Raw genomic sequence first — 26,985 nt, 5'->3', positions numbered from 1 at the left:
TTCCGCATGGTGATCTTAGGCTTGTGTGCAGCTGTTTGGCCATGGAAACCCATTTCATGAAGCTCCCGACAAACAGTTCTTGTGCTGACGTTGCTTCCAGAGGCAGTTTAGAACTCGGCAGTGAGTGTTGCAACTGAAGACAGCTTCAGCACTCAGCGGTCCCGTTCTGTGAGCTTGTACGGCCTAGCACTTTACGGCTGATGCGTTGTTGCGCCTAGACTTTTCCACTTCACAATAACATAATTTACAGTTGACCGGGGCAACTCTAGCAGGGTAGAAATTTGACAAACTGACTTGTTGGAAAGGTGGGATCTTATGACGTTGCCACGTTGAAAGTCACTGAGCTCTTCAGTTAAGCCATTCCACATGACAATGTTTTGTCTGTGGTGATTGCATGTCTGTGTGCTCGATTTTATACATCTGTCAGCAATGGGTGTGGCTGAAATAGGCAAATCAGTAATTTGAAGGGGTGTCCACATACTTTTGTATATACAGTGCATTCGGAAAGTTTTCAGACCCCTTCACTTTTTTGTCACGTTACAGCCTTATTCTAAAATGGATTAAATCGTTTTTCTCCTCATCAATCTACACACATAATGACGAAGCAAAAACAGTTTTTTAGACATTTTTGCAAGTTTATTACAAATAAAAAACTGAAATATCACATTTACATAAGTATTCAGACCCTTTTCTCAGTACTTTGTTGAAGCACCTTTGGCAGGTATTACAGCCTTGAGTCTTGGGTATGATGCTACAAGCTTGACACAGAGACTTGTCCCGAAGTGACTCCTGCATTGTCTTGGCTGTGTGCTTAGGGTTGTTGCCCTGATGGAAGGTGAACCATCGCTCCATTCTGAGGTCCTGAGCAGGTTTTCATTAAGGATCTCTCTGTACTTTGCTCTGTTCATCTTTCCTTTGATCCTGACTAGTCTCCCAGTCCCTGCCGCTGAAAAACATTCCCACAGCATTATGCTGCCACCCCCATGCTTCACCGTAGGCATGGTGCCAGGGAATCTTGTTTCTCATGGTCTGAGAATCCTTTAGGTGCCTTTTGGCAAACTCCAAGCGGGCTGTCATGTGCCTTTTACTGAGGAGTGGCTTCCATTTGTGGCTTTCCAAATCATGTCCAATCAATTGAATTGACCACAGGTAGACTCCAATCAAGTTGTAGAAACATCTAAAAGATGATCAACGGAAACAGGATGCCCCTGAGCTCAATTTCAAATCTCATAGCAAAGTGTCTGAATACCTATGTAAATAAGTTATTTCTGTTTTTTATTTTGTATACAGTTGCAAAAATGTCTAAAAACCTGTTTTCACTTTGTAATTATGGGGTATTGTGTGCAGATTGATGAGGGAAAAAAACGCTTCAATCCATTTTAGAATAAGGCTGTAACGTAACAAAATGTGGATGAAGTCAAGGGGTCTGAATACTGTCCTAATGCACTATATAGTGTATCTAACAATCAGTTGCCTCACCCTCTGCACTGAAGTTGCCCTGCGGAGCCTTCTGGAGCTCCAGGGTGCTTCCTGTGGGTGCTGGCCCTGCTTGGGAGCCCCTGTCTCTGGGAAATGCCCGGCCATGGTCCCTCTGGATCTCGTTGGTAAATCTCGGGATGCTAACCGGTATGTTCTCTGGCACCACCTGCACCAGTGGTGGGCCCTGGGGAGACTGCTCCTGCCGCCGGCCGTACACCTGCAGACAGCGCTCTTCCAGGGCACCAACCAGAACTGACTGGCTGTTGACCATGGCGGAGAGCGCAGCGTATCGGACCTCTAGGTCACGATAGCGGGCGGCCAGACGTAGGGACTCTGCTGTGGCGTTCAGAATGCGTCCCTCCAGCTGAGCCAGCTCCAGAGAGTTATCTCTCTTTCTGATGATCTCGTGCAGCAGCTGCATGTAGAGCTGGGTCACCCTGGAGTTCATGTTCCTGCTCTCCTTCCTCAGCAACTTCATCTCGTTCACCATGTTCCCATCAATGTTCACCACCAGCTTCAGGGTATCCATCTCCCGTTTCTGTTTGGAGAGCAGGTCCCTCACCGCCGCTACGTCCATGCGGGTCACGCGGTCCTTGTCCGTGTGTAGGCCCCGGCTGGTGCAGATTGGCCCTGTGATCTTCTGCTCAGGGACCAGGAAGGTATACGAGCACTTTTTGGGTGGTTCTCCTTTGTCCTCCAGGTACCTCCGTCTCCGGGTCAGGATGGGGGATCTGAGGCCCTCACTGCTGCCCCAGACGGACAGCCCAAGCAGGACAAACAGGCACCAAGCTCTGGGCCCCATGGCTAGTGGTTTCTCTTCTCTTCTTCTGTTCCTCTACAACCAGGCTGACTGTGTCACTGGTGCACCTAAAACATAGGCAGGGGAGAGTGAGTCAATACGTGGTTGAATTCTTAGCAGTGGTGTGTGCATTGCAGAACAGACATGCAGAAATATGTTATCACAACTCCAATTCTGACTTAAGTTCATTCACTCTTGGATATTCCTTCACGCTACTGCCCCTAACCAGGCTATATCATATCTCTGGGTGTGTTTGGTTAGCCTTGGTTCTCATATTCCTAGATCTCCCCTGCTTACTCAAGCTTCTCCAAAAGCTTCCAGATTGTGTCTTTGGGTTTTAACAAAGGGCTATATAGGACCTATGTATTATTATAATTAAGTGGAGGGATACTGTTAAAAAATCTGTACTCCTTCATAATAAAAGTCTGAAAACAAGTAGGAGGTTTTTGTTTGGAATTAGATGAAGGCAAACATGAAGCCCCAATTCTAAATAAAAGAAGTTATCTAAAAGAAGTACGTGCATAAGTGTACCTATAATAAGATTATGCCTGTGCATCTCTTGGGCGCCAGTTGGAGGCCAATGATTGTTTCAGACTGACCCATTTTATTCGCATCCTATTTCTCAAATGAAAGAGCTGGATGTATGAGACTGGCTTATAAATAATGTTTTCTGGAAATCTATTTTTTATCAGAACTCAGGATAAGACCCAGATGCAGACAGCTAGAGTCACAGATGTTTATTGACCCAAACCGGGTGCATGCAAAAAACAGGTCAAAGGCAGGCAGAGGTTCTTAATCCAGGACAGAGTCAATAAGGTACAGAACAGCAGACAGGCTCGGGGTCAGGACAGGCAGAGGTTCGTAAATGGGTCAGAGTCAAGCAGGTACAGAAAGACAGGCAGGCCCGGAGTCAGGGCAGGCAGGAGACAAAGGGCTATGAGACATAGGTTTAATCCTAGACACATGAAAAGTTGGATGAATACGGAGGGTACAGGGCAACAGAACAGACAAACAGCAGAGGCTAATAATCTTGGAGAAATTTGCGGTCCGCTTGTCGTCGATACCTGGAGGTGGTCTTGAGAAGAGCCGACCAGTCTCTCTTCCAGGTACGGCAACAGAAGCGGACAAACATCTGGGCCGAGGGTATGCCGACCTCTTCCTCTTGCTCCGGGAAGAGCAGGGGTTAACACCCCAGGGAACACTCGAGAGGTGAGAGCCCAGTGGCAGAGCAGGGGAGGGTGTTGCAGGCATATTCAACTCACACGAGTTGCTGACAGAGTCATCTCCAGGTCTCCCTCCGACTGTCGTGGTGGACTGCTAGTGGAACTCTGAGGACAGGCATGACCGACAACCCAATGAGCGTGCACAACGTCTTCCAGGACTAGAACTGAGGGCCCCGGTCGGAGACAATGTGCACCGGGAGTCCATGGATCCGGAAGACATGCTGCACCATGACCTGGGCCATCTCTTTGGCAGAGGGTAGGTTGGGGAGAGGAATGAAGTGGGTGGTTTTGGAAAATTAGTCCACTACTGTCAGAATGGCGGTGTTGCCATCAGATGCGGGAAGACGCGTGACAAAGTCCAAGGATATGTGAGACCAGGGATGGTGAGGGACAGGCAGTGGTTGAAGAAGACCAGCCAGAGCTTGCCAAGGAGTCTTGTTCTGCGCACAGATCGTGCAGGCGGCAACGAACGCGGAGACTTCCGGGACCATGGTAGGCCGGCCACCAAAAGCGTTGTCGCACAAAGGTCAGGGTCCGATGGGAGCCCAGGTGGCTGGCAAGCCTGGAGGAGTGGGCCCACTCCAAGACCGAGGAGTGGGCAGCGTCAGGCACACACAAACCCCCCGGGGTTTGGCTGGGAACGATGCGCCTCATGGACCTGCTTCCCTGTTCCCCAGCTGAGTTCCGTTGCCAGACACGAGGTGGGAAGGATGGTCTCGGGTGTGAGAGTGTAGCCACGGGGCTATAGCAGCGTGACAGTGCATCCGGCTTGATGTTCATGGATCCTGGTCGGTAGGAGAGGGAGAAGTTAAACCGGGTGAAAAGCAGGGCACACCTAACTTGCCTGGAATTGAGATGCTTGGCAGTGCAGAGATATTCCAGGTTATTGTGATCCATCCACACAATGAACAGAAGTACCGCCCCCTCCAACTAGTGTCTCCACTCCTCCAACGCCATCTTCACCGCGAGAAGCTCACAATTCCCCACATCGTAGTTCCTCTCCGTGGCATTGAGGCAATGGGAGAAAAAGGCGCATGGATGTAACTTGAGGTCCAGGGCAGAACGCTGGGACAGGACAGCCCCCACTCCGACATCCGAAGCATTGGCCTCCACCACGAACTGACGGGACGGGTCAGGATGAGCCAATATGGGAGCAGTGGTGAAGCAGTGCTTGAGGTCCTGGAACACCCGGTCAGCAGCTGGGGACCATGTTAACGGAACCTTGGGGGATGTGAGTGCAGACAGGGGGGAAGCCAAGGTGCTGTAACTGCGGATAAAGTTGGCAAATCCCAGGAAACATTGCAGCTTCACTCTGGATGTAGGCTGGGGCCAATCCACCACCGCTCCATCTGTACAGTCCCTGCAGCAATGATGTAACCAAGGAAGGGGACGGTGGAGCGATGGAATTCGCATTTCTCCGCTTTCACAAAAAGCTGGTTCTCCAGGAGGCACTGGAGGACCTGTCGGACATGGAGCATGTGTTCTTGGGCTGAGTGGGAGAAAACGAGGATGTCATCGATGTAGACAAAAATGAACCGGTTCAACATGTAGCAGAGAACGTCATTAACCAAGGCCTAGAACACAGCAGGGGCGTTGGTAAGTCCAAATGGCATGACCAGGTATTCGTATCAGCCGCTGGCCATGTTGAAGGCAGTCTTCCACTCGTCCCCTTCCCGTATCCGCACCAGATGGTAGGCGTTCCACAGGTCCAACTTGGAGAAAACGGTGGCCCCCTCGAGCGGCTCGAAGGCCGAGGGGATGAGTGGTAGCGGGTAGCGGTTCTTCACCGTGATGTTATTGAGGCCCCGGTAGTCGATGCACAGGGTTCTGTCCTTCTCCACAAAGAAGAACCTTGCAGAGGAGGCAGAAGGATGGATACACCCTGCAGCTATAGGGAGTCCTCGATGTAGGTCTCCATAGCCATGTCCATGCCCAGAAAATGCTTCGTTTGGACACTGCTGGATAAGGGCTTGTCCCAGTTGCATTTGGCTTTGGACCGCTAGGAGAAATTGCTTTCCTGGGATGGTGAGAGAGGGGAGTGTCTTCCTGTTGAACCAGTCCCTTTTGGCACTGCCACCCACCACGGGTGCGGGCCACTCAATATTGAGTCTGGTCGCTGATCGTTTACAAACATCGATTAGCCCATATTTGTCATTGGGTACTGAAGTTCTACTGAGGGAGAAAGGCAAACTTGAGCCTAGGGCCTGGGCTTCTTCTTCCTCAATTTCTTCCTCTGGGAAGATGCCAGAATTTTGGCCACCATTAAACTCGTCAATGAGAAGGTCCCCTTCTCCTTCATCCGCTACCTCTGCCCAAGTGGGTTGCGATTGCGGGGTCTCCTCATCGCCCTGTTTAGAGGGTGAAGGGGTAGCACGGTGAGTGCTTTACGCAGCCTTCACTTGCGGGTGGGACCCCCAACTAGGCGGTACACAAAGAGTGTGTGCTTGTCTGAAATCGTAGCCCAACACGGATAAGGGTGTTCCGGTAGAGGGAGCAGGGGCAGGCACCCCGCTTGGTTCTCCCTGTGAGGGGTTAGCCGGCTCCATTGCTCAGAGAAATAGTACATGTGAACTAGTTAGCATTCGCCTTGCGGTTAAATAGCCTAGCTATTAACCACACTGCTTGCCAGAGAAAAGCATGTGCTTCGCTTGTCTCTCAACGAACAAATCGTGTCTCTCAACCGTCAGGCTGTGAAGCGAGGGTGGTCGGTCTAGTCAACATGATATGGGTGAAAGTGGGTGGGCTAAATGTGAGAGGAGAGCTAGCAATTCTATCCTTGCAAGTGAAAAAGCTAGTTTGGGGTAGCTAGCTTTGCGGAGACCCTTACAAAAATGTACCATGTAAAGGTACTGGTGCAAATACCATGGTATTTTCCTGCCACTGCAGTGACCAAAAACCATGATGACCATACTATGGTATTTATTTTATTGTACTACCATGGATGGAGGGAATATACCATGGTTTTACACTAACAGCATGTAAACATGAAAGCTTGTTAGTTATAATGTATTATCATGATGTTCTGCGTAACAATATTTACCGGGTTAAGTGACCAAAAATTCTATAATTTATGGTACTCACATAATGCAACATTCACTACTCGCTCTGCCATTAAAAAGCGTAGGCCTAGTGGACACTCTTAAACCCCTTTAGCGCATAGTGAAAAACAACAACACACATTCTTGTGTAGTGTACCCTCTTAAACCTTGGGACCTGGATATGGTGTGGTAAGAAAAATGAAGGGAGACTGACACACCGTGAAGATAAGGTTTAAAAAAATGTGTTTTCTGGTGCTTCTCTCTTCAATACAGCTATCTCTCATCAATGGCAAGGTTAATCTTATACAGTACATAGCCAACATACTAAAAACTATTTGTAAAAGGTATTAATAATAATCTTATCTCAAAGATACATTTTCATCATTTCATATTCATATAATCATGATAATGTCAATGCAAATAACAGCAAGTTACAATGTTCCCCTTTACACTCTCTAAGTTTATAAAAGACAGGTGAAACAGATCAGGGAGTGACCGTGTTCAAATTTGTTGGAGTCCTCTGTTGCCTTGATTACAGGCTAGCTTGACTGGAACTAAAGTTAAACAATTTTAGCTTTTTTGCTAACATACTTTTCTAAATCCATTCAATTATCAAAACGTCATAAAAAAGAACAATAATATAATTATTCCCAGCCTAACTTTGTTTTATATCCTATGCTTTATAACTCGCTCACCTTCAAGATAAGGTTGAAAATAATTTGTTTATCTAGTGCTTCTCTCTTCAATGTTCAGTTGGCTCTCTCTCATTCAACTGACTGACTAGGCAGGCTTAGCGTTCGCAACTGTTTTTCAGTGAGATCTGGTATTGGCTCCTTGATTTGTCGCTAGTAGTGGGCTAGATGACGTTTGCGGTTGCCTTTCTCCAGTACTGCTGCGGTCCGGACATAGTTTCTTCACCCCTCTCCCTTCACACACCCCCTCCCCTTGTGCTTATCTGCCTGTGTGTGTGTCTTGCACAGACAGCTTCTTCCACTCTCGTTTGCAGCAGAATTTAGTGGGAAAAGTCGCAAAATTTGATCAAAACCACAGAATGCCTGTGTCAAAATTCCCCAAAGACAGCCTAAAAGTAACAACATTTGTCACTGGAGGGGCCTAAAAACTCACAAAATATAATCATGATAATGTCAATGCAAATAAATACATTATTCAATCTATAATCTCAATCAGTTTGATCTCAGGATTGATCAATTTAGCAAATAATAATTACGTTTCATATGTCATACTTCCAGGTTTGTCTTCATATGTACATGTAATTTTGTTACATTTTAACCATATATCAGTGGCATAATTGTCCCATGATGATCTGTAGGGCCTTGATCATTGTCCATTGATATAACACAATAGGTTTGAAGCATGCGCTCCAAGCTGCGCTCCGTGGTAATAACTATAAACGATAACTGATGTCCCGCTCTCCCGAGAGTAACAGATAGTTCAGATGAAAGATAACAGATTCTGTGGATGTATGTAGATTTGTGCGTGCACACAATGTCTGGATTAGATGGAGTTTGGGGGAGAGAAAGCAGCGAGGTCGGGCAGTGGAGATTTCCTCCTTTTAATGAGTTGAGATCTGTCAGACATTTCAACCTGACCTAATTAAAGCGCTCTGGTCAAGCTGGGAAGTGGCTATGAATTAAAGGGAGATTTCACCAACTCCATGGGCCTTTTCCACAGCCACCCCAGAATTTTGTTAAATTCCACACTCCTCAAAATGCTCATCCCTCCACGTCCTCTGCCATCTCAGGGAGAGGAATTATTCGGACAATAGGCTGGATATATGTCTGGTTCTTTACCTGGATCTCCACTGATCTAACACGACCGTTTGTAGTTCAGTATTCCTTTAACCTATATCAGGACGGTCCGCAAGACGGTTTAAGTGACAGTTTGGTCACCCAGGACGGCTTGTAAGGCAATTTGATCTCTCGCTCCCATGTTCCTCCAAAATGAGCTCCTCGAGGGTTGAATTTGAAGGACAATTGTTGGCTCCATCAGTTGATCCTGGAGGGTTGGTTCCATTGCTTGGAAGGTTTCCTCCAACTTGGCTTCTCCTGCCTTGAAGTTTGTGCCTCTGTCAGCCAGGAATCTTGTAGGGTTTCCCCCGTAGGGGGCTAAACCGCCGTAGGGCCATGAGGAAGGCTTCCACATCGAAACTCTCCAGTAGTTTCAGGTGCATACATCTAGTTTTCAAGCACTTGAACAGAATGCCCCAGTGCTTCTCCACTGGATGATCTAGCTTGATTGTAAAGGGCTCAAAACAATCTACTCCTGTTGACCAGAAGGGGGGTGTCACGCCCTGACCATAGAGAGCCCTCTGGGTTCTCTATAGTGTTTTAGGTCAGGGCGTGACTAGGGGGGTTTCTAGGTATTATATTTCTATTGTCACAGCTGTCTTCAGAAATGGACAAAAATGCAGCAGAGTTAGTATGCATCCTTGAATTTAATTAGAAAGAACACTCTACAAAAACAAAAACAAGGAAACTGACAGCCAACAGTCCTGTCAGGTGCAACCACACTAAACAAGAAACAATTATGCACAACCCCAAAGAAAAACACACACTACTATATAGGACTCCCAATCAAAGGCAACTCAACACACCTGCCTTGAATTGGGAGTCCAATCACCAACACAACACTTAACACAAAAAACCCTGCCACATCCTGACCAAAACTAATCCAATTGCTCCCTCTGCTGGTCAGGATGTGACAGTACCCCCCCCTCAAGGTGCAGACCCCGTAATGCACCTTAAAAAAGAAAACACAACAAAAAATCTCAATACCCCAACAAAACCAATAAACAATAACCCCTAAACAAAAAGGGAGGGAAGGGAGGGTGGCTTCCGTCAACGACGGCACTGTGCTACACCCTCCCTCCCCAACCCACCTATCCTGGAGGTGGCTCCGGTGCGGGACGTGGACCTCGCTCCACCTTCGGCGTTGCCCACTTCGGTGGCGCCGATAGCTGCGCCAGGCAGACGGGCCACTCGGGCTGGGCCGGACGACAGGCGGGCCACTCGGGCTGGGCCGGAGGACAGGCGGGCCACTCGGCTGGGCCGGAGGACAGGCGGGCCACTCGGGCTGGGCCGGAGGACAGGCGGGCCACTCGGGCTGGGCCGGAGGACAGGCGGGCCACTCTGGCTGGGCCGGAGGGCAGTCGGGCCACTCTGGCAGACCCGGAGGGCAGTCGGGCCACTCTGGCAGACCCGGAGGACAGGCGGGCCACTCTGGCAGACCCGGAGGACAGGCGGGCCACTCTGGCAGACCCGGGCAGTCGGGCCACTCTGGCAGACCCGGGCAGCCGGGCCACTCTGGCAGACCCGGGCAGTCGGGCCACTCTGGCAGACCCGGGCAGTCGGGCCACTCTGGCTGATCCGGGCAGTCGGGCCACTCTGGCATCTCCGGGCAGACGGGCCACTCTGGCATCTCCGGGCAGACGGGCGGCTCTGGCGACTCCTGACTGGCGGGCGGCTCTGGCGACTCCTGACTGGCGGGCGGCTCTGGCGACTCCTGACTGGCGGGCGGCTATGGCGACTCCTGACTGGCGGGCGGCTCTGGCGACTCCTGACTGGCGGGCGGCTCTGGCGACTCCTGACTGGCGGGCGGCTCTGGCGACTCCTGACTGGCGGGCGGCTCTGGCGACTCCTGACTGGCGGGCGGCTCTGGCGACTCCTGACTGGCAGGCAGCTCTGGCGACTCCTGACTGGCAGGCAGCTCTGGCGACTCTTGACTGGCGGGCAGCTCTGGCGACTCCGGACTGGCGAGGCTGGGCTGACACACTAGACGCCTGATGCGTGGGGCTGGTACTGGACATGCCAGCCTGGAGACACGCACCTCAGGGCTAGTGCGGGGAGCTGGCCTGGGGCTCCATTCTTGCCCCGCAAAACTGCCCTTGTGCCCCCCCAAAACAATTATTGGGGCTGCCTCTCGAGTTTACTAAACTCTTCCATAGCCCTGGAAATGCTCATCCTTATCTCTGCCCACGTCCATCCTTCCTCCTCGTTCCTCTGCTGCTTGGTCCAAGTTTGGTGGGTAATTCTGTCACAGCTGTCTTCAGAAATGGACCAAAATGCAGCAGAGTTAGTATTCATCCTTCAATTTAATTAGAAAGAACACTCTACAAAAACAAAAACAAGGAAACTGACAGCCAACAGTCCTGTCAGGTGCAACCACACTAAACAAGAAACAATTACCCACAACCCCAAAGAAAAACACACACTACTATATAGGACTCCCAATCAAAGGCAACTCAACACACCTGCCTTGAATTGGGAGTCCAATCACCAACACAACACTTAACACAAAAAACCCTGCCACATCCTGACCAAAACTAATCCAATTGCTCCCTCTGCTGGTCAGGATGTGACATCTATGTTGGTGTGTATGTATGGTTCCCAATTAGAGGCAGCTGAATATCATTACCTCTAATTGGGATCATACTTAGTGTGTCCTTTTCCCACCTGCTATGTGTGATATTGTTTTGTATGAGTGCCTATGTGCGCTACATTTTTCACGATCGTTATATCTTTGTTGTTTTGGAAGTTTCACTATTATTAAAATGTGGAACTCTACTCATGCTGCGCCTTGATCCAATTATTTATACGACGGTCATGACAGAATATCCCACCAAGTCAGGACCAAGCAGCGTGCCCAGGAGGTGAAGGAGAGTTGGTCATGGGAAGAGATACTTGGTGGATGCGAGACTCTTCCTTGGCGGGAGTCGCCGAGGAGTAAAGGAGGACAGCGACGACGCCGGGGTCCGCGGCCACAAACAACCCAAGGGCAACCCCAAGATTTTTGTTGGGGGGGGCACAAGGGGCGGTCGGCTGAGCCGAGGAGAGAGCCAGAGACCGTCTGGGAGTCGATGGAGCAGTTTGAGGAGGGATATCGGAGAGAGATGTTGGCTAGGAGTATGCTGCAGCGCAGGCGTTTTGAGGAGTGTGTCATCAGTCCCGTGCAACCTGTGGCGGCTCCACGCACCAGGCCTCCAGTGCGCCTCCCCAGCCCGGTACGTCCTGTGCCGGCTCCCCGCACTCACCCTGAGGAGCGTTTCATCAGTCCGGTGCAACCTGTGCCGCCTCCACGCACCAAGCCTCCAGTGCGCCTTCCCAGCCCGGTACGTCCTGTGCCGGCTCCCAGCACTCACCCTGAGGAGCGTGTCATCAGTCTGGTGCAACCTGTGTCGGCTCCACGCACCAGGCCTCCAGTGCACCTCCCCAACCCGGTACGTCCTGTGCCGGCTCCCCGCACTCGCCTTGAAGAGTTTGTCACCAGCCCGGTGCAACCTGTGCCGGCTCCATGCACCAGGCCTCCAGTGCGCCTCCCCAGCCCGATACGTCCTGTGCCGGCTCCACACACTCGCCCTGAGGAGCGTGTCATCAGTCCGGTGAAACCTGTGCCGGCTCCCCGCACCAGGCCTCCAGTACGCCTCCCCAGCCCGGTACGTCCTGTGCCAGCTCCCCGCACCCGCCCTGAGGAGCGTGTCATCAGTCCGATGCAACTTGTGCCGGCTCCCCGCACTTGCCCTGAAGAGCGTGTCATCAGTCCGGTGCAACCTGTGCCGGCTCCATGCACCAGGCCGCCAGTGCGCCTCCCCAGCCCGGTGCATCCTGTACCGGCTCCCCGCACTCGCCCTGAAGAGTGTGTCAACAGCCCGGTGCAGCCTGTGCCGGCTCCACGCACCAGACCTCCAGTGTACCTTCCCAGCCCGGTACGTCCTGTGCCAGCTCCCCGCACTCGTCCACCAGTGCATGTGTACAGTCCGGAGTCTCCAGCGATGGTCTACAGCCCGGAACCTCCATCGACGGTTCACAGTCCAGAGCTTCCAGTGACGGTCCACGGTCTGGAGCCTCCAGTGATGGTCCATGGCCCGGAGCTTCCAGTGACGGTTCACGGCCCGGCGCTTCCAGTGACGGTCCACGGCCCGGAGTTTCCAGTGATGGTCCACGGCCCGGAGCTTCCTGCGCCGGTTCCATGGCCAGAGCCTTCCACTGCGCCAATGCCCAGTCCAGGCACGGCGTCCAGTCCCACTCCATGGCCGGAGCCTTCCTCTGCGCCAGTGCTCAGTCCAGGCACGGCGTCCAGTCCCGCTCTATGGCCGGAGCCTTTCTCTGTGCCGGTGCCCAGTCCAGGCACGGCGTCCAGTCCCGCTCCATGGCCGGAGCCTTCCTCTGCGCCGGTGCTCAGTCCAGTTATGGCGTCCAGTCCCGCTCCATGGCTGGAGCCTTCCTCTGCGCCGGTGCTCAGTCCAGGCACGGCGTCCAGTCCCGCTCCATGGCCACAGCCTTGCGCTGTGCTGGTGCCCAGTCCAGGCACGGCGTCCAGTGCCGCTCCATGACCGGAGTCCTCCTCTGCGCCAGTGCCCAGTCCAGGCACGACATTCAGCCCGGCTCCATGGCCGGATCCGTGGCCTGAGCGGGTGCTACTTCCCGCACCGGAGCCGCCACCGATGCTAGTTGCCCACCCTAACCCTCTCCATCTAGTTTCAGGTTTTGTGGTTGATACTGTCACACCCTGACCATAGAAATCCCTCGTGGTTCTCTATGGTGTAATAGGTCAGAGCGTGACTAGGGGGATTTCTAGTGAGTTTATTTCTATGTTGGTGTATGTGTATGGTTCCCAATTAGAGGCAGCTGATAATCGTTACCTCTAATTGGGGATCATACTTAGTGTGTTCTTTTTCCCACCTGCGATGTGGGATATTGTTTTGTGTGAGTGCCTTTGTGCGCTATGTTTTGCACGATTGTTATATCTTTGTTGTTTTTTGAAGTTTCACAAGTAATACATAATGTGGAACTCTACTCACGCTGCGCCTTGGTCAAATTATTTAAACGACGATCGTGACAGATACAACCGGGACTGCTGATGAGCTCACTGTGGCCTCGTTGGCCTTGTCCCCTACTGTCCCAGACCCTCCATTGGTGGCAGCCTGAAATTAGTGAGAGTTGATGGTTGATGACTGGCCTGGTCCAGGCCCTGGACGAGAGGAACGATTTGCTGTTGTTGTTAATTAGCAGAAAGGCGAAGGAGAGGTGCTTTGGCTAGATGGAGGGGGAATGCTAACTTGTGTCGCTGGCATAGAGGGCATTGGCGGAGCGGCCTGTCCCCCCGTGGTCCATGCTGGCTGTTGACCTCGGAGCCTCCGGGGACTGTGTGCCATGCTGTACCAGAGGAGCAGATTGGCAAAGAGAGGCAGACATGTCAGGTCCATGTGGAGTGGTGGTCAGGTCAATACCCGGTTTGTTCCTCTCCAGGAAGGATGAGTATGTATCCCACTTCCTCAAATGTAGCCGTCTGAAAATTAGGATTGTCTAGGCTAGGATTGTCTAGGAATGGTTCCATGAACATGATAGTTAATTCACATTACTGCAGTGGCCTGCCCAGTCACCAGATCTCATTCCCATTGAGCATCTGTGGGATGAGATGGAACGAGCTATTCAGAGTTGAGATCCACTACCAGATAATTTGAAACAACTGTGGGAAGCATTGTAGTTAACATGGGCCAGCATCCCTGTGGAACACTTTAGACACCTTTTAGAGCCCATTCCCTGACAAATTGAGGCTGTTCTGAAAGCATAAAGTGATGCATCTCAATATTAAAAAGGTGTTCCTAATGATTTGTACACTCAGGTTATATATAGGGTATATACATTAAGTATACCAAACATTAGGAACCTTCCTAAAATTGAGTTGTACCGCAATGGCAGTACCTTGGTAGTACCATCATACTTCAAGGCTAAAACCATGGTACATTTCCACGATTCAGACTATACCATGGTATAACCCATACAGAAAATGCATGTATTATAATACACTATATATACAAAAGTATGCGAACACCACTTCAAATTAGTCGATTAGGCTATTTCAGCCACACCAGTTTCTGACAGGTGTATAAAATCGAGCACACAGCCATGCAATCTCCATAGACAAACATTGGCAGGAGAATGGCCCGTACTGAAGAGCTCAATGACTTTCAACATGGCGCTGTCATAGGATGCCACCTTTCCAACAGGTCAGTTTGTCAGATTTCGGCCCTGCTAGTGCTGCCCTGGTCAACTATAATTGCTGTTATTGTGAAGTGGAAACCTCTAGGAGAAACAACGGCTCAGCTGCAAAGTGATAGGCCACACAAGCTCACAGAACGGGACCGCCAAGTGCTGAAGCAAGTAGCACGTAAAAATTGTCTGTCCTCTGTTGCAACACTCACTACCGAGTTCCAAACTGCCTTTGGAAGCAACATCAGCACAATAACTGTTCCTCAGGAGCTTCATGAAATTGGTTTCCATGGCCGAGCAGCCGCACACAAGTCTAATATCATCAAGCGGAATGCCAAGTGTGGAGTGAGTGTAAATTCATCCTGGAGGCCAGCATCCTGGAGTCGCCTCTTCACTGTTGACGCTGAGACTGGTGTTTTGCTGGTACTATTTAATGAAGCTGGTAATTTAGGACTTGTGAGGTGTCTGTTTCTCAAACTAGACACTCATTTGGACTTGTCCTCTTGCTCAGTTGTGCACCGGGGCCTCCCACTCTTTCTATTCTGGTTAGAGACAGTTTGTGCTGTTCTGTGAAGGGAGTAGTACACAGCGTTGTATGAGTTCTTCAGTTTCTTGGCAAATTTCTCACATGGAATAGCCTTCATTTCTCAGAACAAGAATAGACTGACAAGTTTCAGAAGAAATGTATTTGTTTCTGGCCCTTTTGAGCCTGTAATCGAACCCACAATGGCTGATGATCCAGATACTCAACTAGTCTAAAGAAGGCCAGTATTTCAGCTGTGCTAACATAATTGCAAAAGGGTTTTCTAATGATCAATTAGCCTTTTAAAATGATAAACATGGATTAGCTAACACATGCCATTGGAACACAGGAGTGATGGTTGCTGATAATGGGCCACTGTGTAGATATTCCATCAATAAATCTGCCGTATCCAGCTACAATAGTCATTTACAACATTAACAATGTCTACACTGTATTTCTGATCAATTTTATGTTATTTTAATGGACAAAAAATTTGCTTTTCTTTCAAAAACAAGGACATTTCTAAATGACCCCAAACTTTTGAACGGTAGTGTAGCTCTGGGTCTTCTTTTCCTATGGTGGTCCTCATGAAAGCTAGTTTCATCATAATGCTTGATGGTTTTTGCGATTGCACTTGAAGAAACTTTCAAAGTTCTTGAAATTTTCCGGATTCACTGACCCTCTGGTCTTAAAGTAATGATGGACTGTCATGTCTCTTTGCTTATTTGATCTGTTCTTGCCATAATATGGACTTGTTCTTTTACCAAATAAGGCTATCTTCTGTATACCACCCCTACCTTTTCTGATTGGCTCAAACACATAAAGAAGGAAAGAAATTCCACAAATGAACTTTTAAGAAGGCACACCTGTTAATTGAAATGCATTCCAGGTAACTACCTCATAAAACTGGTTGTGAGAATGCCAAGAGTGTGTGGCTACTTTGAAGAATCTCAATAATAAAAATCTATTTTGATTGGTTTTACATTGTTTTTGGTTCCTATGTGATTCCATATGTGTTGTATCATAGTTTTGATGTCTTCACTATTATTCTACAATATAGAACATTTTAAAAATAAAGAAAAACTCTTGAATGAGTAGGTGTGTCCAAACTTTTGACTGGTACTGTATATGAGTAATACATGTATTTCCATATATGTATTTCAAATATTAGTACATATGTAAATATATTAGGCTTCCGCATTGGGAAGTGAAAGTACCATAGTAGTACCATGTTATTGTCACGGGATACTAGGAGTGGTGGTTGGAGTCAGGTGCAGAGAGCAGAGGTAAAGTACAACGTCCTTTATTTCTTCCGGCACAAAACCGGTCACGCCAAAACAGACGGGCGCATAAAACAAACAACCAACCCAAAACAACGGGCAAACAGTCCGGAGAGAGAAAATAAGGCGTCAGCCAGCACATCCAAAATACAAGACAGCAAAAATAATCCCGCACAAACCTGGGCGGGCTAAACAGGCTTAAATAAACACAAATCAAGAAACGCAATAGGGAACAGGTGCAACCAATAAGACCATACAAACTGAAAAGGAAAAAGGGATCAGCGGTGGCTAGTAGGCCGGCGACGACGACTGCCGAGCGCTGCTCGAACAGGCAGGGGAGCCACCTTCGGTGGGATTCGTGACAATACCCCCCCCCCCGACACGCGGCTCCCGCAGCACGCCGCCACCGGCCTCGAGGGTGTCCCGGAGGACGAGGTGCAGGGCGATCCCTATGAAGGCGGTGGAAGTCCCTCAGAAGTGAGGGGTCCAAAATGTCCTTCACTGGTACCCAGCACCTCTCCTCCGGGCCGTACCCCTCCCAGTCCACGAGGTACTGTAGGCCCCCCACCCGACGTCTGGAGTCCAGAATGGCGCGTATAGTGTACGCCGGGGACCCCCCAATGTGCAAAAGGGGTGGAGGGACCTCCGGCACCTCACCTTCCTGCAGGGGACCAGCCACCACCGGCCGGGGGGAGACACATGAAATGAGGGGTTAATACGGTAGCAAGAAGGAAGTTGTAACTGGTAACACACCTCGTTTATCCTCCTCAGGACTTTAAACGTCCCTACACACTGCGGCCCCAGTTTCCGGCAGGGCAGGCGGAGGGGCAGCTTTCGGGCCGAGAGCCAGACCCGGTCCCCTGGTGCAAACACACGGGCCTCACTGTGGTGCTGGTCAGTGCTCTTCTTCTGCCGTCCACTCGCTTTCGTTAATGCGTCCTGGACGGCTCTCCAAGTGTCCTTCGAGCGCTGTACCCACTCCTCCACCGCAGGAGCCTCGGTCTGGCTCTGGTGCCATGGAGCCAGGACCGGCTGGTAGCCCAACACGCACTGGAATGGTGACATGTTAGTAGATGAGTGACAGAGGGAGTTTTGGGCTACCTCTGCCCATGGGACGTACCTCGCCCATTCCCTGGGCCGGTCCCGGCAATACGACCGCAGAAACCTACCCACATCTTGGTTCACTCTCTCCACCTGCCCATTACTCTCAGGGTGGAAACCCGAGGTCAGGCTGACCGAGACCCCCAACCGTTCCATGAACGCCCTCCAAACTCTGGACGTGAACTGGGGACCCCAATCAGAAATGATGTCCTCGGGCACCCCATAGTGCCGGAAGACATGGGTAAACAGGGCCTCCGCAGTCTGTAGAGCCGTAGGGAGACCGGGCAATGGGATGAGACGGCAGGACTTCGAGAACCGATCCACAACGACCAGGATCGTGGTGTTCCCCTGAGATGTGGGAAGGTCGGTGAGAAAGTCCACAGACAAGTGCGACCACGGCTGCTGTGGAATGGGAGGGGCTGTAATTTCCCTCTAGGCAGGTATCGAGGAGCCTTGCTCTGAGTGCACAGCAAGCAGGAGGAGACATAAAACCTCACGTCCTTAGCCAATGTGGGCCACCAGTACTTTCCCCTAAGACTCCGCACTGTCCTCTCGATCCCAGGGTGACCCGAAGAGGGAAGATTATGGGCCCATCGAATCAATCGATCACGGACACCAAGCGGCACGTACTGAGCACCTGCTGGACACTGAAAGGGTGCAGGTTCCAGCCGTAACGCCCGCTCGATCTCCGCGTCCACCTCCCATACCAATGGTGCTACCAAGCATGACGCTGGGAGGATGGGAGTTGGATCGATGGCCCTCTGCTCGGTGTCATATAGGCGGGACAGCGCGTCGGCCTTCGTGTTTAGGGAGCCTGGCCGATAGGAGATTGTGAAACGAAATCGGGTAAAGAACATGGCCCACCTGGCCTGACGCGGATTCAGTCTCCTAGCTGCCCGGATGTACTCGAGATTACGGTGGTCAGCCCAGATGAGGAAAGGGTGCTTAGCCCCCGCAAGCCAGTGTCTCCACACTTACAGAGCTTTGACTACAGCTAACAACTCCCGGTCCCCCACGTCATAGTTCTGCTCCGCCGGACCGAGCTTCCTTGAAAAGAAAGCGAAAGGGCGGAGTTTTGGTGGCGTGCCCGAGCGCTGTGATAGCACGGCCCCCACCCCAGTCTCGGACGCGTCCACCTCCACTATGAATGCCAAAGAGGGGTCCGGATGAGCCAGCACGGGAGCGTCGGTAAACAGCTCCTTCAGACGACTGAAAGCTCTGTTCGCCTCTGCTGACCAGCGCAAGTGCACCGGCCCCCCCCTTCAGCAGTGAGGTAATGGGAGCAGCCACCTGACCAAAGCCCCGGACAAACCTCCGGTAGTAATTGGCAAACCCTAAGAACCGCTGCACCTCCTTTACCGTGGTCGGAGTCGGCCAATTACGCACGGCCTTAATGCGGTCACACTCCATCACCACCCCCGAGGTGGAAATGCGATAACCCAGGAAGGAAATGGCTCGTTTGAAAAAAACACACATTTCTCAGCCTTAATGTACAGGTCATGCTCCAGCAGTCTCCCAAGCACCTTGCGCACTAGGGATACATGCGCGGTGCGTGTGGCGGAATAGATCAGGATGTCATCAACATACACCACCACACCCTGCCCATGCAGGTCCCTGAGAATCTCCTCTACAAAGGATTGAAAAACGGCTGGAGCATTCTTTAACCCATACGGCATGACGAGGTACTCATTGTGGGCCGATGTGGTACTAAACACGGTTTTCCACTCGTTTCCTCCCCGAATACACACCAGATTGTACGCGCTCCTGAGGTCCAGTTTCGTGAAAAAACGCGCTCCGTGAAAATGATTCCACCGCCGTAGCGATGAGAGGTAGCGGGTAACTAAACCCCACTGTGATGGAATTTAGACCTCGATAATCAATGTAAAATACTCGAGGAGACGGGTGACATGGAGGGCCGAATGTACCCCTGTCTCAGAGATTCAGTGACATATGTCTCCATAGCCAACGTTTCCTCTTGTGACAATGGGTACACGTGACTCCTGGGAAGTGTAGCGTTTACCTGGAGGTTTATCGCGCAATCCCCTCGTCGATGAGGTGGTAATCGGGTCGCCCTCTTCTTACAGAAGGCGATAGCCAAATCGGCATATTCAGAGGGAATGCGCACAGTGGAAACCTGGTCTGGACTCTCCACCGTCATCGCACCGATGGAAACTCCTTTGCACCTGCCTGAACACTCCTCTGACCACCCTCTGAGAGCCCCCTGTCTCCATGAAATATCAGGATTGTGATTGGCCAGGAGGGGAATCCCCAGCACCACCGGAAACGCAGGCGAATCAATGAGGAAGAGACTAATCCGTTCCCCATGATCCCCCTGTGTTACCATGTCCAGTGGAACCGTGGCCTCCCTGACCAGCCCTGACCCTAATGGTCGGCTATCTAAGGAGTGCACGGGGAAAGGTTGGTCCAACGACACCAGGGGAATCCCTAGCCTTAATGCGAGCCCACGATCCATAAAGTTTCCAGCTGCGCCTGAATCGACTAGCGCCTTATGCTGAAAAGAGGAAGAAACCTCAGGAAAATGTATTAGCACAAACATATGGCCAACAGGGAGCTCTGGGTGAGGCTGGTGCTTACTCACCTGGGGTGAACGAGGAGTTCTCTGCCTACCATCCCGATTCCCAGAGGAGCTCCTCCAGCACCGGTCGGCAGTGTGTCCTCTCCGACCACACCGGGTACAGGAGGAGCCTCCTCCTCCGGTCCCCCTCGATGCGGCCCCCCCTAGCTCCATGGATGGGAGCTGGAGGGCCTGGAGGTGGAACCCACAGGGCCCGTTCTGGACGCCCGCAGGCAGCCAGCAGATTGTCGAGACGAATGGACATGTCAATGAGTTTGTCTAGGGAGAGGGTAGTGTCCCGACAGGCTAGCTCCCGGCGGACGTCCTCCCGGAGGCTACAACGATAGTGGTCCATCAGGGCCCTGTCGTTCCACCCCGCCCCAGCAGCCAAGGTCCGGAACTCCAGAGCAAAGTCCTGTGCGCTCCTCATCTCCTGCCGCAGGTGGAACAGCCGTTCACCCGCCGCCCGGCTTTCTGGTGGGTGGTCGAACACGGCCCAGAAACGGCGGGTGAACTCGGGGTAGTGATCCCTCTCCGAGTCTGGGCCATACTACACTGCATTGGCCCACTCCAGGGCTCGACCCGTTAAGCAGGAGACGAGGACGCTGACGCTCTCCTCTCCCGAGGGAGTCGGCTGTAGCAGGAACCCCTGGCACCCAGCCGCCGCTCCATTGTACTCCCTGGGGAGAGCCAGGCGTAGGGCCCCGGATCCGGACGCTGGAGGAGGGGTAGTAGGTGGAGGCGGAAGAGGAGCTGGGGATGAGGTAGGGAGGCCACTCCTCTCCCATCGGCCCATCCTCTCCATCATTTGATCCATGGCTGAACCGATCCGGTGGAGAATTCTGGTATGATGGAGGACTCGTTCTTCCATCGATGGGAGAGGGGGCGTGGATGCTCCTGCTGACTCCATAACTGGTGCAGGATTCTGTCACGGGATACTAGGAGTGGTGGTTGGAGTCAGGCGCAGAGAGCAGAGGTAAAGTACAACGTACTTTATTTCTTCCGGCACAAAACCGGTCACGCCAAAACAGACGGGCGCGTAAAACAAATTACCAACCCAAAACAACGGGCAAACAGTCCGGAGAGAGAAAATAAGGCGTCAGCCAGCACATCCAAAATACAAGACAGCAAAAATATTCCCGCACAAACCTGGGCGGGCTAAACAGGCTTAAATAAACACAAATCAAGAAACGCAATAGGGAACAGGTGCAACCAATAAGACCATACAAACTGAAAAGGAAAAAGGGATCAGCGGTGGCTAGTAGGCCGGCGACGACGACCGCCGAGCGCCGCTTGAACAGGCAGGGGAGCCACCTTCGGTGGGATTCGTGACAGTTATAAATTAAAGTACCATAGTAGTACCATGGTACATGTTTGTATGGGCAGTTATCCAGGTTAGCTAAGCCTCGCGGCGAGAGCTAACCCTTTGTAGTGTGGTTAGCTAGTTTTACAGCTAGCAAGACGAAAGACGGGAACTAGCAACACTACTGTTGTTGTAGGTAGTAGTGCTGGTGTGGTTAGCTTGCATTACAGCAAGCTAGCCAGGTGGGAAAAGCTAGTCCTTTGCTTTCGTGTTTAGCTAGCCTTGCAGCTGGTTAGTCAAGTTAGCTAAAGCCTTGTGGTGATGGTTAACCAAATCTTGACAGCTAGCCATGTGGAATTAGCTCAAGAGAGACTGATGAGTAGAAAATGAATTCTACTCGAAGCAAAACCTTTTGTTCTGTACTCAACACTATCAACAGGAGCTGAGGTTCTACATTTGGCAGTGTTAACCTCACGGTTTACCTGAGGACGTTTCAGTAGGAAAACAGAAATCCAGCCGTGATGAGGAGAGCTTTAGTCAATGCAGTCACTTCGACAAGGATGAGAGGTGAGAATGACCAGTTTGGCGGGCGAGTGGCTACCTTTATGGAGAAAGGGCACTCTCCTCATTCGCCCATCGACCTGTCTGTCTCTAACAGATGTTGTTTGATTGGTTACTTCGAGCTTGTGGCCACGCCCAAGCATATCCCATAGTGAGATATTGAAACAAGTATTTGAAATAGAACCCTCATCCATCCAACACTTTAGACAGGTGCAAAATATGACCTACTTCACATCAATAGGCTACCCATAAAAACAAATCCTCTGGATTCAAACATACTGAGGAAGTAAGGACTCAATATGTCTTGGATGGAAAAAGTAGTGGGGGCACGCAATCATTTCTGCCTGCGGTCTTCTCTGAAATGTTCTGAGGTGCATTGAAGGGTCCCATCCCAACCATACTTAATGGGAGGGGTCCAGTAGCATTACTTAAACCAAAACCAATGTGGTGGCAAAATTGTTCACTGTCAACAGAGAGAAACATTGTATTACTGCCTGACGTCAAGCAGAAGGCAACATCAGATGTTCTTTATTTATATATGTACTATTGATTAAGTGTTATTTATCATTACCAGTCCAGCACTGGAAATCCATAAATGTCCTTTGAGTCAGGCTTTCAGGCAAATCAAATCAAAAACATCCAAAAACATACTTACAGATGGAGAATAGTTTTGAGGAAAATTGGAGAAGGAGAGATTTAGAAAGAGATATATTAGAACTTTAAAGCCATAATAAGTCAATGAGACTTGGGACGTGAACATGAACTATGCGCTCCCTCCCTCTCTCTCTCGCTCTCTCTCTCTCTCTCTCTCTCTCTTTCTCTCTCTCTCTCTCTCTCTCTTTCTCTCTCTCTCTCTCTTTCTCTCTTTTATCAAAACCCTTATTCATCATCACTATCAATAATTAGGCTTCAGCGATTAACCCTACTTAAAAGTTAGTCCCAAACACCAATTTAGATAAGTGACAGTGTTTACAGAAAAGGATCAATATAGCAGGACTATTAATCTAATAGTGTGTTATTACTGCTGTATAGTATGTCTCTGTTGCTAACACCCTAGGCCTGCTACTCTTCATTAAGTCAGCCACATTCAGAGCATTACATTTTTCATTGACTTATAAAAAGCAAAACAAAGTCTCCAAAGTAAATTTTCTCCCTCAGGTAGAGCCAGACCGATAGCTCATTTATATTAATGGGGCGGTTTGCATCCAGACTGGTCAAACTTGCGATGACTGTCCTACAGTAGGCTGGCAGAGGACAGTCTTTGGGGTGACTGTCCTCCAGTGCCAGTGGGTCACTGGATGTTCTGCTGTGACTGAAGTGTGTCTGTCCAGTCACAGGCAGACCCAGGGGGGATGTTTACTCAGTCTTTTCTCCTTACCCAGCGTTTGTCTAATAATGGCTCACATTTGTAAGTTAATAAACCATTGATAACAGTTAATAAACCTTTAACATCAGCGAATAAAGTGTTAATAAACAGCAGGAGTGTATTAAAATAGATGAACAATTCATTGTGGTTAATGGTTTAAGTTATGGGAGGCTTCCATTAAAATACAAGCCCTTTGTAATGACATTTCCACTAAATAAATGAGTTACATAATGATAATAGAACCCAATTTCAGAACTATGTTTCTCTTGAGGATGACAGATACGATCTACAAACATGTTGTTATCTCTCATCTAAATAATACCGTAACTGGAATTTGCTGTTTAACTTAGTTGAAGAAAAGACAAACAGGACAGGATAAGCTACAGGAAAGAGGAGTGTGTACACACCTGTAGCTGTGTGAAGACAGTCTATGCGTCCCAATGGCGTTTGTTCCTCCTGCTGGTCTTTGTTACAGGCTTGTCGGAGCCGATGTCTCAGTCTCCGTTGTGGCTCCTGTATAACTGCATGCTCTTGACTCTCATGCCTTCTCCTTAGTACTGGTCTCTCTGTCTCTCTCTCTCTGGCATTCAAACACACATGCATGCACACACACACTCACAGTAGGATGGAGGCTGGTCCAAAAAGATTGAGCTAGCCTGGGGTGATGGTAATTTTTCACTGTGGAGTGGGAGGTTGTCCTGCCAACTACCTTTGATGTCATAGTGCTTCTAAAGGAAAACAAAACTCCTAATATAAGGTTTCAACTGCTAATGGTAGGAAGGTATTTTGGTATTTTGTTAGGATCCCCATTAGGTGTTGCGAAAGCACCAGCTACGCTTCCTGGGGTCAACACAAAACATGAAACATGACCAAATACAGAATATCAATAGACATGAACAGCTCAAGGACAGAACTACATACATTTAAAAATGGAACACGTAGCCTACATATCAATATATACGCACAAACTAAAAAGGGGAGAGGCGCTGTGCCGTGAGGTGTAAAGGAAGGAAGGAGGGAAGGAAGGAAGGAAAGAAGGAAGGAAAGAAGGCAGGAAAGAAAAAAGAAAAGATCGAAACCCACTGTGCCTGGTTGCCTGGAATTGGTGTGTGTGGTGATGACACTTAAACCCGCTCTGGATCACACATACATACTCACATTTGCTCTTGTTGCAGCTTAGTGCTTGGTATTTGCTTCACTCACACACGCTCTCAATCAATCTTAAACTTTCAATCTCGTGGTTAAGCTTTGAAACTTTCCCATATAACCCACTTATCAACAACTCACTCTCAATCACTTTCAACATTTCTCTCATACATACTCTGTTTCTATTTCCAGAAGTCCCATTAAAAGAACTTATGATCTTGATTATCCAGTGTTTTGGCTCTTATAAAAGAGGTTTCTGTGAGGGATGGGTGTGCGTTTATGTGTGTTTGTCCCACAAGGCAGGGTGTGTATATTGTGGCCATCTCAGTGCTATTGGCAGCTGTGTTTATTTGATTATGGACACAATATGTGGTCTTAGCAAACAAAGAGGGCTTTAGGCAAAATGTTTTGGACATAAAACCCAATGGAAGAAATACTTGTGAGTGTGGGAGAAGGGTACTACTTGGAAAATACTGGGATAGGGAACTTTCTTAAACTTTCTTGTCTGCTGTGTGTGTGTGTGTGTGTGTGTGTGTGTGTGTGTGTGTGTGTGTGTGTGTGTGTGTGTGTGTGTGTGTGTGTGTGTGTGTGTGTGTGTGTGTGTGTGTGTGTGTGTGTGCGTGCGTGCGTGCGTGCTTGGGTGTTTCATTGTCTCTCAAAGGTGGTTGTTTGTATGTAAAAAGAGGTAACTCTTAACTTTGGAGAAAAAGTCCCTTATGAGAGTGAAGAAAACACAAAGCATGTAGCATTCCTTGTCTGGAATTGATTTACATTTAAATTAATACGTTCTCTACCCCTCAACACTCTTTAAGTAACCTGTTACCCATCACACACACACATTTATTTTATTATTAAGAGTCATAGTCTTCAATAAAGACAAAGGTATTATAGCCAATAATAGTTTTTCTTGCCCTATTAATAATTCTGTTGCTTTGTTGGATTTGGACACTGTAGGCCAGTGCTTCTAATGTACATTTTAATTTAATTTAGTTTTTATATATATTATTTTATATTATTATATATTATATATATTATTTTCCTCCAGTCTATACTAGTATGGATCAGCCACAATAATATTATTGATTGCCAAAGTTGTACATCATTAGAAGTGATTTTAATTTCCATGAAACATCAAACAAAAGCCTTAGTGATTTTCTATGAGTGCAAGAATGGGTATTATCATGTCTCGTTGTCTCGAGATTTTCTTAATGTTTGCGGTGAAAAGATGGTCTCTCCCCAAGGCAACTTGTACATCTATACACTGGATTGAAAAACTGTATATTTGATAGGCATATATTGAATCACAAAATGTCATATTTAACCCAATAACAACCAATCAATAGAGAACGAGGAAATTGTCTCACACTAAAATAAAGTCAGATTTACTGATCCTAGATCTGTGACGAATGACAACTTGTACCTGGGTCCAGACATTTTGCACATCACTGGAGCCAAGCTTCCTGCCATCGTACCCCCTGTATATAGCCTCGTTATTGTTATTTTGTTGTGTTATTTTTCAATTTATTTTTTTACTTTAGATTATTTGGTAAATATTTTCTTAACTCTATTTCTTGAACTGCATTGTTGGTTAAGGGCTTGTAAGTAAGCATTTCACGGTAAGATCTACAGCTGTTGTATTCAGCGCATGTGACAAATAACATTTGATTTGATTTGACCAACATCAAAGATTTCTATAACCCAGGATGGACCACAGTCTGTCGTTTCCAATGGGAGCAAATTAAACACAGTGGGCAGAACAAGCAAGGAGGTGGGCAGAGCCAAGCACGAGCTAGCGAGGTCCTATTGGTGTGTTCTAGCATGTATTCACATATCCGTTAGGGAACACCTACTCTGTGAAGTGCGTGGGCAATAACTCAATTCGCCCTTAAACTCCTCCTAAACAAAGCCATTTTTTTTCTTTGGCAAAGGGTTGAGTCTACAAAACTTAGTCCACTCTGTTTGTAAGAAATTATAGTTTTGGGAACAGAAAACTGTATTGAGATCAAATGTTTGATGAGAAAATGTGTAGAATGTCGGCCAAAATCCATATCACCCCATCTTCTCCCACTGCCGGCCACTGGGCTTCCTCTCATCACCATAGTTGGTGGTGAGTGGAAATGCCAACCGAATGCTTTAGATTTATACATCCGGTGAAACATCTGGTTCATTGTTTTATTTGTGCCTAAATGCTATGTTCATTGGGAGTCGTGTAAAGCTAAATCAGGAATAGGCAACTTTGATGGGGGTGGGGGTCCACAAAAAACACAGAACCCATCATGTGGCTTGCGCAAAACATTTTAGCAGCCCCCCTTGTATAGAGAAAATGTTTTCATTTTAAATTAAGTTGGCTGCAATTCTACATATTTTGCCAGGTAATATCAGTAATATCTAACAATATCAGTAATATCAGTAATAGTGCAATAATATCTAACAATACACAACAACACACATGAATCTGAAAGTAAAAGAATGGAATTAAGAAATGTAGAAATATTAGGACGAGCAATGTCGGAGTCCACAGTATAAATATATACGGAACAAAAATATAAACACAACATGTAAAGTGTTGGTTCCATGTTTCA

General features: G+C 49.1%; 1 protein-coding gene across 1 annotated transcript in view; it reads right to left on the bottom strand.

Moving 5' to 3' along the window:
• The window catches only part of angl1 (Angiopoietin-related protein 1), a 36,229-nt gene extending 12,477 nt beyond the window's left edge, over positions 1-23,752 (bottom strand). Inside the window, 2 exon segments of the mRNA NM_001173952.1 lie at positions 1,480-2,346; positions 23,665-23,752. Of these exon segments, the coding sequence (NP_001167423.1) occupies positions 1,480-2,281 (802 nt within the window). The 5' untranslated portion in view covers positions 2,282-2,346; positions 23,665-23,752.
• Positions 23,753-26,985: the final 3,233 nt, after the last annotated feature.

This window comes from Salmo salar, chromosome ssa03 (assembly GCF_905237065.1).
Source record: "Salmo salar chromosome ssa03, Ssal_v3.1, whole genome shotgun sequence".
Classification (NCBI taxonomy): domain Eukaryota; kingdom Metazoa; phylum Chordata; class Actinopteri; order Salmoniformes; family Salmonidae; genus Salmo; species Salmo salar.
The sequence above is the reverse complement of the archived record's forward strand: the minus strand, read 5'-3'. Positions and strand labels throughout refer to the sequence as shown.